This window comes from Condylura cristata, unplaced genomic scaffold (genome assembly GCF_000260355.1).
Source record: "Condylura cristata isolate star-nosed mole 26May11 unplaced genomic scaffold, ConCri1.0 scaffold00021, whole genome shotgun sequence".
Taxonomy (NCBI): domain Eukaryota; kingdom Metazoa; phylum Chordata; class Mammalia; order Eulipotyphla; family Talpidae; genus Condylura; species Condylura cristata.
Window position 1 is genome coordinate 30960456 of NW_004567122.1, and position 15195 is coordinate 30975650.

Consider the following 15195-nt stretch of genomic DNA (forward strand, 5'->3'; position numbering starts at 1 on the left):
CCTATGGTCAGGGTCCACTCACTGGGGTGTGGCGACCATCATTTAAGACAAGGTGTGACAGCACCTGGAGGGTGAAAATGTCAGTCTTCCTGACGCATCAGAATCGAGGGTCTGACCCTGAGTGGGGGTGGGTGCAGGGCTGGTGGATTTTAATGGTCAGGCAGGTGCTCGCTGCCTGCAAACTTTTTTTTTTTTTAAGCAAGTATCACTTAGAGAAAGGAAGGCGGCCCCCTCTGCCACTGAAGGGGAGACTGTGACGCAGAGGGCTGCGCTGTGGACCTGACACTGTTCTCGAGTGTTCTGTTTCCTCCATGGGCCCCTTCACGTTTGGGTGATGCTCACACAGACGTGTGAAAGTGGGAGGTCCTGGGGTCCCAAGCACCCCAACCCCCTTTCCAAGAGGAGGGACCCAGTCCGACCTGCCCACCTGTCCTCAGGGCAGCCTCACCCCCTTCCTGCTCTAATCCGAGACTCGAGCGAGGTGGGCTAACACCTTCCCCTTGGGCTCAAGTGAAGTGCCGCTATGTCTCCCCTTGGGGACGGCCTGAGCCTCCCGCCCAGAGTCAGGGTTTGGTTTCCGAGGCCTTTCCCAGGCCTGAGAACCGTCTCCTCTCCAGGCAGCCGAGAACATTCCCGAGTGTGCGGCACCACGATGCTGCTGCCTCTGGCTAATCCCTACCTGTCCTGTACGGCTGCTAACGGGGACCCCCGCCTGGGGAGAACGAACCACAGACCTGTGGGCCCCTCACTGAGTAGCCTCCTCGAGTGCAGAATGGGGTGGGGTGTGGGCACCCCTGCAGTTCCAGGTGCAGCTCGTGGCCGGAGCAGAGGGATGGAGGAGGAGGGGGTGCCTCGAGTGCAGAATGGGGTGGGGTGTGGGCACCCCTGCAGTTCCAGGTGCAGCTCGTGGCCGGAGCAGAGGGATGGAGGGGGAGGGGGTGGGGGGATAGGAGAACTTCCAGGCAAGGGAGGGGGTGGTGGTGGAGGAGGAATGGCACAACTCTCAGGAAGAGGTAGAGGAGGGGGTAAAGGAGAGGATGGGGACAGAGGAGAAGCAGAGCTAGTAGGGGAAGAAGGGGCAGGGGGAACAGCACTGATGGAGGCTGCCGCAGCAATAGCTGCAGCAGAGAGAGAATCCCTTTCTTTCTTGGCATCTTCCAGTTCCATGGAGAGCTTGGCAACCTACAGAAACAACATCAATGGGAGAGCTTTTTAACTGCACTTCAGAGAGGAATGGGACTGGAAGAGACCTAAGGAATACAAACTTCTCATTTTATACACAAAGAAACTGAGAGGACTGAGACAGACAAAATGATTTGCTATATCACTATTTAGTGGCAAAGCCAAAACCAGAATTTGGACCTTTGTGTTCTTATTTTACAATGCTTTACATTAATAAGGCCACTTCAATCTTTACGCTTATCTTTCCCTCTGATTAGAAAATACAAAGGTCAATTAAATCAAATACTCTAATTACATAATTAACATGTATGGTACATGTTAAATAATCTGTAAAATATCACAAATTATTTGAGATCTATAACTGTGGAGACGGTGTGTGTGTGTGTGGGAAAAACCTGTTCAAAGATGACAGAAAATAGTAAGAGAAAATTAGCAAATATGAGTATAGTCTCATTGTTGGGGAGAAAGGATGACCTGAACTCCACAAATAGGTTTTATGGACTCCACCCCCACCCCAAGCCAAAGAGATCCAAGATACCAAGGACTAGAAATCCCATATGCTATCACCACTGAAGGGAGCATGCTGGGAACTGAAGTAAGACAGCCAGGTTTGGTATATGACCAGACATGTGGGCCTTGGGGGGTCCTTGGTTTTTCACCAGTTTTCAGCATGCTAGTGGGGTTCCAGCTCAGCAGAACTGGTAAGACATGTTCACCAATTTATGTCTCTCTCTTTCTCTCTGAGTTATTTATTTCTTCATTTCTCCTTTCTGTAAATAAACCCTTTGTTAACTTGTTTATGTCTGCAGTTGAGTCTCATTTTAGGTCCCTTTTAAGTGTGTGGGTGAGCATCCACAGTCAAGCCAACCCATTTCACATTGGGGTTGCTCTGTAAAACACATTTACTTCTAAACAGTAGTCACATTTAAATTTATTAGAAGATTAGACTAGACTATCTTTATTTCTGGGTAGTAGTATAACTTGTTTTATTCTTTATGCTACTGTGCATTTTCCAAATTTTCCACCTCATATACTACTTACTTCAAGAAAACAAAAAAGTAGGAGGATTTTAAAGCATGCACTGTCTAATAGATAACCTACTAGTATGCTGTACCAGCCCCTAGGAGGGAGCTGACCAAGGCTCATCCTGAGGCAGCTGCTGGCCTGCCCCCTCACACATTACCTCTCCTGTGAGCTGAGCCACTTCTGCTTCCAGGTCCTTTCTCTCAGTGGCAATTTGCTGCTTTTCACAATCCAGTGCATCCTTTTCTCCTTGAAGACTCTGGAGCTTCTGTTCAAAGTCGTTTTCCATTTTTTTCATTTCCACCTGTAGCTCATGTCGGGCTGTTAACTCTGAATCCAGCTAGAGGAGAAAGGAACCAGGCTCCCAGCAAGCTCACCATCTTGGTGAGAAGCATGTTACTTTCCATAATTCACTGCTTTGTGCCAATACTTGATCTACAGAGCTCATTGACCCACAGAATGCCTGGGCAGCACAGAAAGGGGATGGGGGCAGGTCAGAACACCAAGATTGTGACCTTTAAAGAGCTGGGAATCAGAATATCATTTCCAGTTGATTCTTTGGTATAGCTACGAACAAAATATCCCAAAAACAAACAAAAGCCAACCAACATATCAAAAAAATAAACACCCACTAAGATTGTAAAGATGTTTCAACCAGACAGCTATGTGGTACAACCCAAATAGTCCCTAGGGTCAAAAAACCCACTGTAATCACAGTCTTTAATAACCAAAGAGAGAAAGAGTTCAGATCTACTCCAGTTCCTGTTGTTCTAGGGATAACAGGCCTTGTGAAGCTAACTTGAGAATGCTGGCATTATTATCTAAACTCATAACCTATCTTTCTTATCCTGTCCAGGGGCTCAAGAATTGTATAAACTCTCCACTAACTAGCTCCTCATGACCACGACCATATTGCTTTCTTCACTGGGTAACTATAACAGAAAGGTTTCCTCTGGGAATCTGCTACTGTGCACTGAATGTTTTCAAAATATCACAGGCAATTTTCTCACATGTCAGAAAAATCTTAATTTTTAGACAAAAGATACACCCCCAAATTTCGGATCACCCATAACACACCTTTTTTTCCAGTTCTGTAGCTTTGGCTTCAGATTTCTCCACTTTTGTTTTGTCAATCATTTGGTCTGAAAAGAAGAGGAGCCAGTAAGTAAAGTTCCCAGTTCTCTTGTCTTCCCTTTTCACTACCTAAGCCCTTCAACAAAACTCAAGGACAGTTTTTTGTTCTTCTGGTTGTTATTAGTGTCCTTTTTATTGTTCTACTCTAGATGAAGAAATGGAACTATCAGGTAAGATCATCACATAATTTCCGTACTATACCATGTAGTAAGGCCACCAACCTGGTTGCCATAGAGAATGCCTACGAGTGATGTACTTCAGCAGTGTTGAGATGCAGAACAGCTGCCATTCAAAAATTCAGGTGGGGCCCTCCCTGGTGGCACTATGAAGCTATCATAGCCACTGCTGCATGAATTCAATCCCTGGCCAGGGAGGTGACCCACACGATGTAGCAGATCTCTCTTGACCGCCTGTGCTCCCCTCAGCAGTGTACTTCAGTGTATCTGCCTATTCTGCTCCCCACTCTCTCTGGTGAATCCTCTTACCTCCACCTGTGGCCTGTACCCCAGTTCTGTATGCATAAATAAATAAAAATCTTAAAAACAAACAAAAGGTCAGGTGGTGTTTAGGTAAAAGTAAACAAAAAGGCTTTATATTCCTAACATAAATGTTGTGACACCACCTAAAAAAGGGCAAAAATGAAAGTATAAGATACTGTCTCTGAAATAAAGATGCAAAATGGCAGAAGCAGTGTTTCAAGGTATCAGGAGAAAAGTAAGCTTACCAATTAATCCCTCAATATTTATCTGGAGGTGCCGGCACTTGAAATCAGGATCAGCCCCATTCTTGTGCAGAATTATTTGAGAAATACATTCTTCAATCAACTTATAGTACTGTGGTCTATGGAAGAAACAAATGGAAGTTATTAAAGGGAAACTGAAATATAGTTTTCATTTTTATTTTCTGTCAGATATAACATATAATATATATAATATACACATGTGACAAAATAAAAAGGGAAACTATACATACATATAGTTTTATACACATGCACATATTTGGCATTAAGGACTTAATTGCTTTGACAATAGAAGAACTTAAGGGTAAGTGTTCTGGAAAAGACTTATTTACAAAATTATCACCAGTACTGATACTATGCTAAGAAACCCTCCTCTTCCATATTATCTAACCCATCTACTTCAGATAATCAAAACTTCTTGCCATTTGCCCCTAAAACCAATCCTTTTCCATCTAAAAACTCAGGCATGACCCAAGTTATTATTGCTGAAGCTCTAATGCCAGGCAACCTACAAGAACTTTAAACTGCTAACCTTTGCTGTTTACCTTCCTTACCCTACTCTACCGAGCCCCTTCAAAACAGCAATGGCATTTCACCTTATACACGCCATCCTTTTTCCATAGAGATGGCCTTCAGTTGTAAATAAAGAGACAAGTGACAACTCCCTTTATAAGTGTGACTAAAAATGAACCCTAATCCTTGTCTTTTCTTTTTCTTTTACAGATAAACTTTAGACAAGGGTCCCACTCTAATAGACTCAAATTTGAAACTTTCCACAGGCATATTATCTTACCTGGCTTCATAGTCATTTCGAACCAAGAGTAAGTGCTGCAGGATGGAGAGAAAGTGTGGTTCTGCCTTTGAATCTTTCACTGTGTTTAAGAGAATCTGGAAGATTTCACTGAAGTCAGTGGAAAAGGGAAAACGCTAAGGAAAGCATATATTTAAAAACTATGTTTGACATCTTGCCCACCTCTTGAGTAAACAGATGTCACTTCTATGGGGCCCTCTCTGGTGGCATCACAGGTTAAAGCCAAGCATTGAGAAGCTAAAGCCACTTCAGCATGAGTTCAATCCCCGCCAGCCCCGGAGGTAATTCACATGACGTGGCAGACCTCTCCTGACCCGCCCGCTGCTCCCCTCAGCAGCGTACTTCATTGACCTGCCTGTTCCCTTTCCCACTCTGTAGCTGGTGAATCCTCTCACCACCCCTGCACCTCTGGCCTGTACTCTGTATGCACAAATAATAAATCTTTAAAAAAAAAAAAAAAAGATGTCACTTTTATTCTTACAGCATTCCTCCTAGAAATATGTTCAAAACCAATGGAGGTATCTGGCTAGAGTATCAAGCAATAAGAAGTTGACTGCCTCAGTCACTTGTGCCAAGTATCAATGGGCGATCAAATTACTCTGCCAACCTTGCAGATATATATGGGAAGGAAATTATAACATTACTCCCCACTTTGTGTACATTTTTCAAAGATCTTTATCTTAGTAAATGCCACATCTAGTTAAGCTAAACTATCATGTTCTATACTCATTTTGATGGCCTCTTCCATGCTGAGCAACCCACAAATCACCTTTGTTAACTTCTGGTGTCCTTTTGAAGCTAAGTAAATACAACAGCAATCAAAACACACCTGCACTGTCTACTGAGCAGGCACATGGGTTGAAAGTCCTGTGAGGAGTCATCACCCCCACACCAATCCAGACCAAGATCTACAGCTGAATGCAAATGAAAATCTCCACTATCTTGAAACCAGTCAGTAAAAGGATATTCCATCTCGATTCGAATGTCCTCCAGTCGTCCCCTCAATTCTTCAGAATCTTCATCCCCGTGTTCATCAAATACAGATATCTGTACTCTCATATCTTCATTTTCAATCTCTCGAAGTTCCTGTCAATGACAAAAGTAGATATCAGGAAACACAGGAGTCCTATGCTACCTAAAAACCATTTGGATTTAAACTGAAAATTAAAGTTATCCCTGGGATATTGAGCTATGTAAGGGCAGGAAGGCACCAGCTTTCTAACGAAGTCTTGCTTCTTACCCGCAACACTTGATGCAATCCCAAGCGCATCAGTTCACTTCGTATATGAACTCGGAAATCAAGTTCCTCAGCTTGTGTGATTAGAGCGTTGATCAGCTGTAGGCACCCCACCTAAAATAAGAAAATTAAGCAGTTTATAAATGTTGACTCGTAGGGATCAAGATTCCATTCTCTTAACAAATTCTGAAGTCCTAAAATACAGTCTAGAAGATATATTAGACTCCATGTAATAGATGTATTAGAAGATATATTTTACAAGGCCACACAAATTACTTTCTGCTAAAGCAGTAAGACCTAAAGCACGGGTCTAAAGAACTAAAAGGTCTAAATATTATAATTTTAAGAATGTGGTGGTATAATTTGTTCCAGGCACTGGTTTTCCTAGCTTGTGAATAAATACCAAACCTTTCACTCATCTCAAAAATCAGGAAAACTGTTCTCCTCTGTCTTCTTAGGGAAATAATCATTTTCCCCTTCAGAACAAAATCTGAAATATAAATATACAGCTGGGAACCATCCCATTTGTCCTACTAAAAGGTCAAGTGAACTTAAGTTTTTCCATCTTGAATTCTACCCTTGGGAACCAGCTGCAGGGGGAATACATGCCTTGAGTGCAATAGATGTGCCACTTTTTAATCCATCCAGCAGTGGCTGAAAACGTTCCACATCATCCATCTCAGCTCTTTCTGTCATTGCCTCCAAAACCCTTACATTCCTGGCCAGGAAAAAGCAAAGGGACAGAACTGCTCAGGCATCCTGACACAGACATGCAAAACAGGTAACACACACGGGCACATCAGTTAAAGATTATCATCATTCTGGATTTTCCACATTCTTCTCATCACTTAAGAGCAAAGCCAGATCTGCTGAAAGCAAAGGAACATCTCTTCAGAAAAATGTACTCCCTGAATTGTATCCCTAAATAGCAAATTAAAACCTCTGTTCTACAGAGAATAAATTGATATAACTTTTGGAAGGGCATTTACAGCACCAATTTTTAATGCAGAGAATACTAGAACTATTACAAGTAGGTTACTACTTCTATAAACCTATCCAATACAAATACACAAGTGTGAAAAAATATGCGTACAAAGATATTATATTGAAATAGCATTTATAGTAGTAAAATTTTTATCATCTTGAACAGGGATGAGAATCTGTTTTAAAAAAAAATCTACCTATATGGACCAGGCGAGAAAATAACAAAAATAATGAACAACCATATACCAGAGACATTTTGCGGGGGTGGAGTGGGGAATGAGATCAAAAATGGGGGGGGTGGGGAGGGAAATACACGGGATTATGGTGATGGCACACGGGTGACTTGGTGATGGGAAACCCGCGGGGATTACAATTGAGGAAAAAAAAAAATGTACAAAATGATGTAAAAATAAACTTTTGTAAAATAAAAAAAAAAAAATCTACCTATTAGAAAAAAAAATTAACAGTCTAGCAATGGAGAATTATAAGGCACATATATTAAGGAATGTTAGAGCCACTAACAATAATAAGGTAGATCTATAAGTACTGGCATTAAAATGATGTCCAAGGTTTACTGCTAAATAAAAAGAAACAAGTTGAAAAGAATGAATAGTATTATTTGGTATTCGTTAAACGAACCCCTCCATAAAAATAAAAATTTTTTCTCTATATACAAATGGTTTTAAAGGCATAAGTCATCTTTCTTCATTTCTAAGATACCATCTTATAGAGTGGTAGAAGATGTTTTAGAATCAAGTAAATGCAATATATTTCTCTGTCCTAAAAAAAAGATTTGAGGGCCTCCCTGGTGGTCTAGTGATTAAGTTTCAGGGCTACCACCATGATGGCCCACCGTGATGGCTTGAGTTTGATCTTCCGCCAAGGAGCTGACACATGGCACAGCAGACCTCTCCTGTCTCACCCCACTACTCTCCTCAGCAGTGTATTTCAGTAGATCTGCTTGTTCTGCTCCCATCTCTATCTCTGGTAAACCCTCTCACCCCCTGCACCTCTGGCCTACACCCAAGTTCTTCTATGCAAAATAAAATAAATAAAAATCTTATACTAAAGGAATTAATTCCTTAAAAATCTGAAACTATACCAAGTCATTCACAATGGTTACCTCTGCAGAATAGGATTTACTGAAGGAATGAGGCTGTTATGCTGTACTCTACATACTTGCATAATATACTGTTTGTGTGAATTGTTAAAATAACATTACTTCTGAATTTTGGGAAAATAAAAAAGAAAACATTTGTCCTAAACAATATAAGTATCAATGGAGAGCTAAAAGACAATCTGTTGTTCCTCTGAAAACCAGTAGTAAACTCAGGACAGCCTCCATTACTCAACAATCTTTAATATTAAGATTCAGTGTGTTTATGTCTGGGAAGAAATACGTTTTACGTTGCATTTAAGACCAAGTGGAAACATAATCAACTCAATATTCCTCCAGACTTGGGAAGATGGTTCAGAGAAGAGAATGAAAAAGAGAATTGTAGTCACGTACATGTCCTCTGGCTGGGGTAGGATACAAAGAGCAGAAAGCAGCTTAGCTGCATCAATCATCATGTTGGGAACAGCGGGATCCATGGCTCTGACCAGCAGTAGGATTCCTTCTTCTGTCTCCAGCATGGTCTTGATTCCAAACTGGTAGGAAAATAACAGAGAAGGGGGATGTAAAAATGACAGCATCTAACCATACAGGAGTTTAAGAGTATGAGTTGAAGGGTATCCACATTCCCCACTCTTCCTGTCAATATTCACATGTGAAGGCCGAATGAGCCCCCAAAACTTCACTTGGAAGTAGGGTCATTGCAGATGTAATCAATTAGGTTACATTGTGGGATAGAATAGGCCCCCTAATCCCACATAACTAGCATCCTCACAGAGAGGGAATATGTGGGCCTAGACATGCAAACAGAGAGAATGCCATGTGAACACAAAGGCGGACTGATGATACATTGACAAATCAAGGAATGCCAGGCTTCCAGCAAGCCACCAAGCACTATAAGACGTCAAACATTCTCCCTCATAGTCTTCTGAAGCAAGTAATCTTGCTGACACTCTGAACTTGGACGTACAGCCTCTAGAACTATGAAACAATAAATTTCTGTTGTTTAAGATACTGGTTTGTAGTACTCTGTTCACAGCAGCCCTAGCAAACTAATACAGGAGGAAAACACTTCCCCGTGTAGCTAAAGAGAGGTGAGCACAACAAAATTATTTTCTAGTAGACAAGACAGAATTAGAATTGTGTCTTTTAAAAATCTTTAATTTTTATGCTTCTTTTAAATGCGCCCCCATACAATACACTAGGTTAAGTATAACAAAATTAAATAGTGAGGAAGACAGATTTGCATTCAGAAGCAAGTAACTGTGGGATCCCTGGGTTTCAAATACTAAACAGACAAAAAAAGATAAGAGATTCTAAAGGTAGGAACAAGTTGAGAAGGAAAAACAAAAGTCAAGAATAAGGTTAACATTCCAAAAATAGTATCTACAGGTTAGGAAATTCAAGAATTAGCAGAAGACATTATAGACAAAGGAAGAAAATTGATCCTGTCCTCTGGCATAGACATTAGAAAGGACAAAAAGTTCATGCAGGCTTATATGTATGGCAATCCAACAGTTAGGATATTAAGATGGGAAGTCTTGAACCTCAACCTTCTAGTTCCTTTTTGAAGTCTGCCAATAGAAGACAAAAAATGGGGCTCATAATAAGAATCTGAATGAGAATAAAAAAAAAAAACTCACCTTGTTGTTCATAAAAGCTTTTAAGCAACGAATGATCTCATGCTCATTTCGACTATCATAGTTTCTGCATATATAAAAAAAGATAGAGAGGTCACTTTGTCATTTTTTATTTGATTTTTTCAATCTTCCGGACAAGATGTTAAGAACAACCCAACTAGTAGCTGATTAAATTCTAGGACACAGCACTTTGCCTGAAACACTGGCAGAAACAGAGCAGTTAAAAAAGGATCCCTACCATCACAGACTTCTCACTAATCTCACGAGCCAACAATTTAGTATGCCCTATAACTCCTTCTAGGTCCTAAGTGCTAATACTATCAGGATAACTTCTGAGAGATGTTACATCTGTTTGTCTCACTACTTCAAATGTTACAAGCAGGAGTCTGAACATTCAGACACTTTGGTTCAAGCTGGCTCCAAGGTAGCCTAAGACAGTCCAAGGTATCCCCAGAATTAGTCAAACCCTGACGAATGATATAAAACTAGCTCTAAACTGTTTAAGTGCATAGGACTCCAAGTGAAATATGACCCAGACAAGATCACAGGGCAGCTCCAGATTAAATAAGACTGTTTCCAGAAAACAGTCTTGTGCTGGGAACTCATAATGTTGTATGGTATATATCCTGTATTATTCACCATGAAATTTAAGTTCCTCTTCCCTTTCCTCTATTTATAATCATCATTTATCCTCTACTCATCCCTATGATTAACCCATCCTTAGCTAATAGCATATTCTTCCAGTGCATTTCATTTTAACTATTATTTGCTCTTTTGGTGTAAATAGTCAAGCACCCTACTACCCACTACTCAGATGTCAATACTTGGAAGTTCTCACCCAGTAATCTCCTCTTTCTCATCATGAAGTCGTTTAAGGATGTCCAACAAGGAGGCCAGGCCCTCAGCACCAAATGTTTGTACCCAACTGTAAAGAACACAGACACAACACATTAGCAAATCAGATCAAAAAATATTCACTGAAACACTTTTCCTGGCCACTCTTTACTATCAATTCAAAACATTCTCATACTTCTCTGATTCCTCTGATCTTTACTTCCTACCAGTGAATTCTAACCTTGGGCTACAATTCCTGTTACACAAGAATCCTCACCTAACAGGGTTGTTGTTTAGAGAGACGCGCAGGGACTCCAGGCAGCTGAGTAGATGTATGTCCCGCAAGCCTGACCTCAACTCCTGAATGTACACCATGGCAGACCTAGCGCTCTCCTTTTGACTCATGCCCTAGACAGGAACACAGAGACACGTTAGTAAATACAGGAGTCAGTCATAAATCAGAAACTAATAGTTAATACAATGTAAGTAGTGTCAGGGCAAATACCACCAAACACCAAACTATGTGAGAACCAGAGTTTCCGATCCCATTCCCATATACACTTTCTGAGAGTAAAAAGAAAATGAGTAGGCTTATTTAACAGAATGAATTAGAGTTAATGACATAAAACAGATAAAGTTAAGGAACAAATCCAAGTTCCTTAATTTGGCAAAATATCCTTTATCAAAGATAGCTATCCTAAAACTCACAGCTTTAGAGGTATGCAAATATTGAGACACCATCTCCCTCTTGATGATTATATCCTTCTCCCTCAAAGGTTGCTGTTTTTCCTCATTCAGGTTCATATCCACCTAAGAGAGGGAGGAAAAAAGAGAAAAACTGCCTAAATTCTTCACAAGTTTCTAGATTTTAATACTTAGTATACTTAACGAATAGTTAAACATATTAAATACTTATTGAAAAAATAAGTTTTCCTGGTCCCTAGAGATGAAGTTATTATAGACGATGAAAATTCCTCAAGAAAAAATGTGGTTAACATTGAGATATAAATCCTTCTGACATTTGCCTATATGTACACTTATTTTTTTCCTAACATAAATAGACTCATACTATAAATGAAAACTTCTGCATTATTCAAAGAAAAGTACATACAAATTTTTCTCTTTAGGACAACCTTAATAGTCACTTCAGACTGAAGCACTAGGTGACTAGATTATCCAAATACAGCAAAACTGACACCAGCAAAATGTGCACCAATTCCTCCAGGATCTAAATACATATCACTCCTGGTAAAGTCAACCTCTGCACAAACTCCTTTGCAATGAAGAAGGGGTGGGAGGACTGAATAAAGTAGATCCCTCAAAAGATGCCACCTGAGACAAGGTGTTAGGGGAAAGGCTCTGCTGGGCCTATATGACCATGTGCCTGAGTGAGGGAAAGTTTAACTTAGAAAGATCCAGAATATTCTCTGAATGAGTAAGTACAGTGAGAAAGGTAGATATATTCTATTTCTTCTGGGGGTATATAGGTGTGTGCAGGAGTGTGTATGTGAAGGAATCATTGTCTCCAAGTAGTAATGCAAATTTGAATTTTTCTGACTTACTTTCTAGTACTTTTATTCCCCCCCTTTACAAATAAATCGAACAGTTGCAAAGTGGTAGTCCTCAGGTTGAATCAGACCCAAAAACACAGTATGTTTTGCCTGGTTAGCCCAACATTTTACACACTGAAGATGTCACATAAATATATAGACATCTGGTAAAACAGCACCAAGGGATTGTTATCAAGGATAAAATTTCACATTATAGGAAAATCTACAGATCAGTTTCTCAAGATTTTTTTATATATATATAGCAATAGCAAGGGTAAGAGAGGGGTGGAAAACATAGATTAAATGAAATTTAAAAGAATGTAAGTATAATGGGCCTTATTTGGAACTGGGATTTGAATAAATTATTATTTTTTAATTAATTGGGGAAATTTGAATTTTGGCTATATTTGCTGTAATTAAAGAATTACTGTTTTGAAAACTTATAGCTATCTGCTGCTTTTGAAAAATGGAAGTATCTGACACTACTGGGCTAGCATTCCCAATAAGAATGCTAAAAACCTACGGAAAGTGAATTGTGGCCTAACTTCCTAGCAAAAATGCTGAAAGCCCTTTTTCAAATCACTTTTCCTTTTTATCCTCATCTAGCTTGTTTGACGTACTTACCATACCTCCTGGCCCCAAAGAAATCTAAATTTATAATGCAAGACCAAGACATTGTCTTTAGAGATCATACTCTTAGAGACTGTTAATACACTTGGATAACTAAAGGGACAAAATGAAAATTTTAGTAACAAATAACAACAGTACTGTTTGAATGTTCCCTATGTACTAGGACCCAAGCTAAGTGTTTTAATCCCATGTTTTTAAGTTAGACCTGCCACTAACTCTATTCGACTCTGAGATCACAGATGCCAGCATTATAAAGTTCTTATGAAACCTTAAGAGCATTTACTCTAACCTTCCCAAGATTTAACACTGGTACACTTTTACTGAGTATCTTCCTCACTCAGTGCTCCTCAATGAGGACAGCAAATAAGTCATATTCATGTTTACTTCATCACTCAGCTGGCTTCAGTCACAATCTTTAAAACATCATCTAGCATCAGAATTATCTCCCCAGTTTCACCACTAAACTGAGGGCCATGGGCAAATGATGCCTTTCTATTCCTCTATTTCTCTGTATAGAGTTCATTATGAATGCTTCAACACTATTTATTCCGGCTATCCCAAAGGTGGTCTCCACACAACCACATGAGTTGGTCCATTAATCCTGTCATTGTGGCTATAATGTTGTTGGTCAAGGTAGTTAATGACCAAATAATCCAACTCTAAATCATAGAGCCCAATCCCATAACTTGGTACTTGCTGAGTCTCTTCATTAATGGGACTGCTATTAAGAACTTTTCCTGGTAAGGCTGGAATTCTTTGTAATTAAGGGCAATTTTAATTAAGGGGGACTAATATTCTACAGTGGGCCCACCATACCTATAAACACATTTTCAGAAATAAGCAATATTTTTATTTTGGGGAAACATACCAACATCTGTTCAAAGAGTACTAGGACTTGTTCATCTGAAATGTCCTGCAGTGACTGTGCTGCGGGATCATCTCCATATGCCGAATTTCTATGAGCAGAATTGGGTTTCTCCTTCTCCTTCTTATGTCTCATGCTAGTAAATCTCTCCAGCTAAGAAAAAGGGGGGAAAAAAGTATTAGCAGTGACCCACTTTTCATTTACACAACAAAATACATATCAAATAGCCAACTCTAACGTTTTACATATGATTTGTGGGTTGTTCAAGACTTTTATGATATGAAAAGAAAAAAATAGTCGTCACTGTTTCTAATTTATCATGGTGACTCTGTATTTTCATCTTCACCAAAAGAGAACTTAAGTATTAAGACGTGTAACCTCTAAACAGAGAAAAGTTGTTTCTTGAGCACCTCTGTCAATTCTAACTCTTCTAACAGCACAGAACTGAAAGTTTCTGATATACTTAGGTATCTCAATAAAATGTCCTTTGCATCTGTCTAGCTATCCACCAATCAAGTGGTCAGATTTTTAATAGATATCTTATACAGGATAAACAAGTAAATGCCTTAAGAGCAGTAACCATTCCCTTTCTTTCATCTGGTACATAGCTCTTATGTTATGCAGGCAGAAAAGTCAATACATATTCTTCAAAATCCCCTTTGCAAAGAATAAGGTGTACTTCAGGAGTATACATGTTATCTCTCAGCCAAACAAATACTCATGAAACATTCCTCAAACCAAAAGTACAGACAGATGCTCAAATCAACAAGAACCATTAAAAAGCTGCAGCTTTTAACCTGTATGAAAAAATAACAATAAATATCTGCAAGCATGCAGAGGCTTCAAGTAATGTAAGTGGCATACAGAGTTTAGAGTGAGTATAACCATGGAAGCTAACAAATGTTAGCTTGCATGCAGTAGAGCCAAACGCAGAGCAAAGAGTGAGGGAAAAGCTTTGGGGTATCCTGAAAATAGAACCCACATCACCATTACAAGTTGAAGTAGTAACAACTGGAAAATACTGTAGGAAATTAGCTAGAGCATGCACATGCCAAATAAAGTTTCCTTACCTCATCTGCCATGAGCCGCTTCAGAGTCTAGGAAACAGGAAAGGAGGAAGAAGAAAGTTGAGTGAAATGCCAGGAAACTTCCCAAACACCAGATGGGTTGGGGGGGCGGGAAAAGAGAAAATAAGTCAAAGAAATCTAAACTACCTCTCACAAGCTACAAAAATTTCCGACAAGCTAGTCCTTAGTATTTTCCCTTAGGTAGAGGCAGAAAAAGTTTTTAGGTCATTAACCATATGATTCTTTGTGGTTTAAGAGGGAGAAGGACAACTGAAGACTCTAAATTTGAGGATGAACGGCCAAGAAATGTGTTGAATTTCACAAATAAACAAAGACATGCAAATTAAAAGGAGAAATTATTTTGTTAATCCTGTTCTCAAAACTG

At 39.7% G+C, this 15195-nt stretch overlaps 1 protein-coding gene across 1 annotated transcript in view; it reads right to left on the bottom strand.

The window, feature by feature from the left end:
- The window catches only part of DIAPH1 (diaphanous-related formin 1), a 93592-nt gene that overhangs the window by 53367 nt on the left and 25030 nt on the right, over positions 1-15195 (bottom strand). Inside the window, exons 2-16 of the mRNA XM_012727778.1 lie at positions 14814-14840; positions 13747-13896; positions 11407-11508; positions 10976-11106; positions 10703-10789; positions 9868-9931; positions 8621-8760; positions 6736-6844; positions 6130-6240; positions 5857-5975; positions 4872-4988; positions 4064-4179; positions 3283-3347; positions 2366-2545; positions 735-1182 (exon numbers count right to left, since the gene is read on the bottom strand). Coding sequence (XP_012583232.1) covers positions 735-1182; positions 2366-2545; positions 3283-3347; positions 4064-4179; positions 4872-4988; positions 5857-5975; positions 6130-6240; positions 6736-6844; positions 8621-8760; positions 9868-9931; positions 10703-10789; positions 10976-11106; positions 11407-11508; positions 13747-13896; positions 14814-14840 — 1966 coding nt within the window. The remainder of the gene's footprint in view (positions 1-734; positions 1183-2365; positions 2546-3282; positions 3348-4063; positions 4180-4871; positions 4989-5856; positions 5976-6129; positions 6241-6735; positions 6845-8620; positions 8761-9867; positions 9932-10702; positions 10790-10975; positions 11107-11406; positions 11509-13746; positions 13897-14813; positions 14841-15195) is intronic.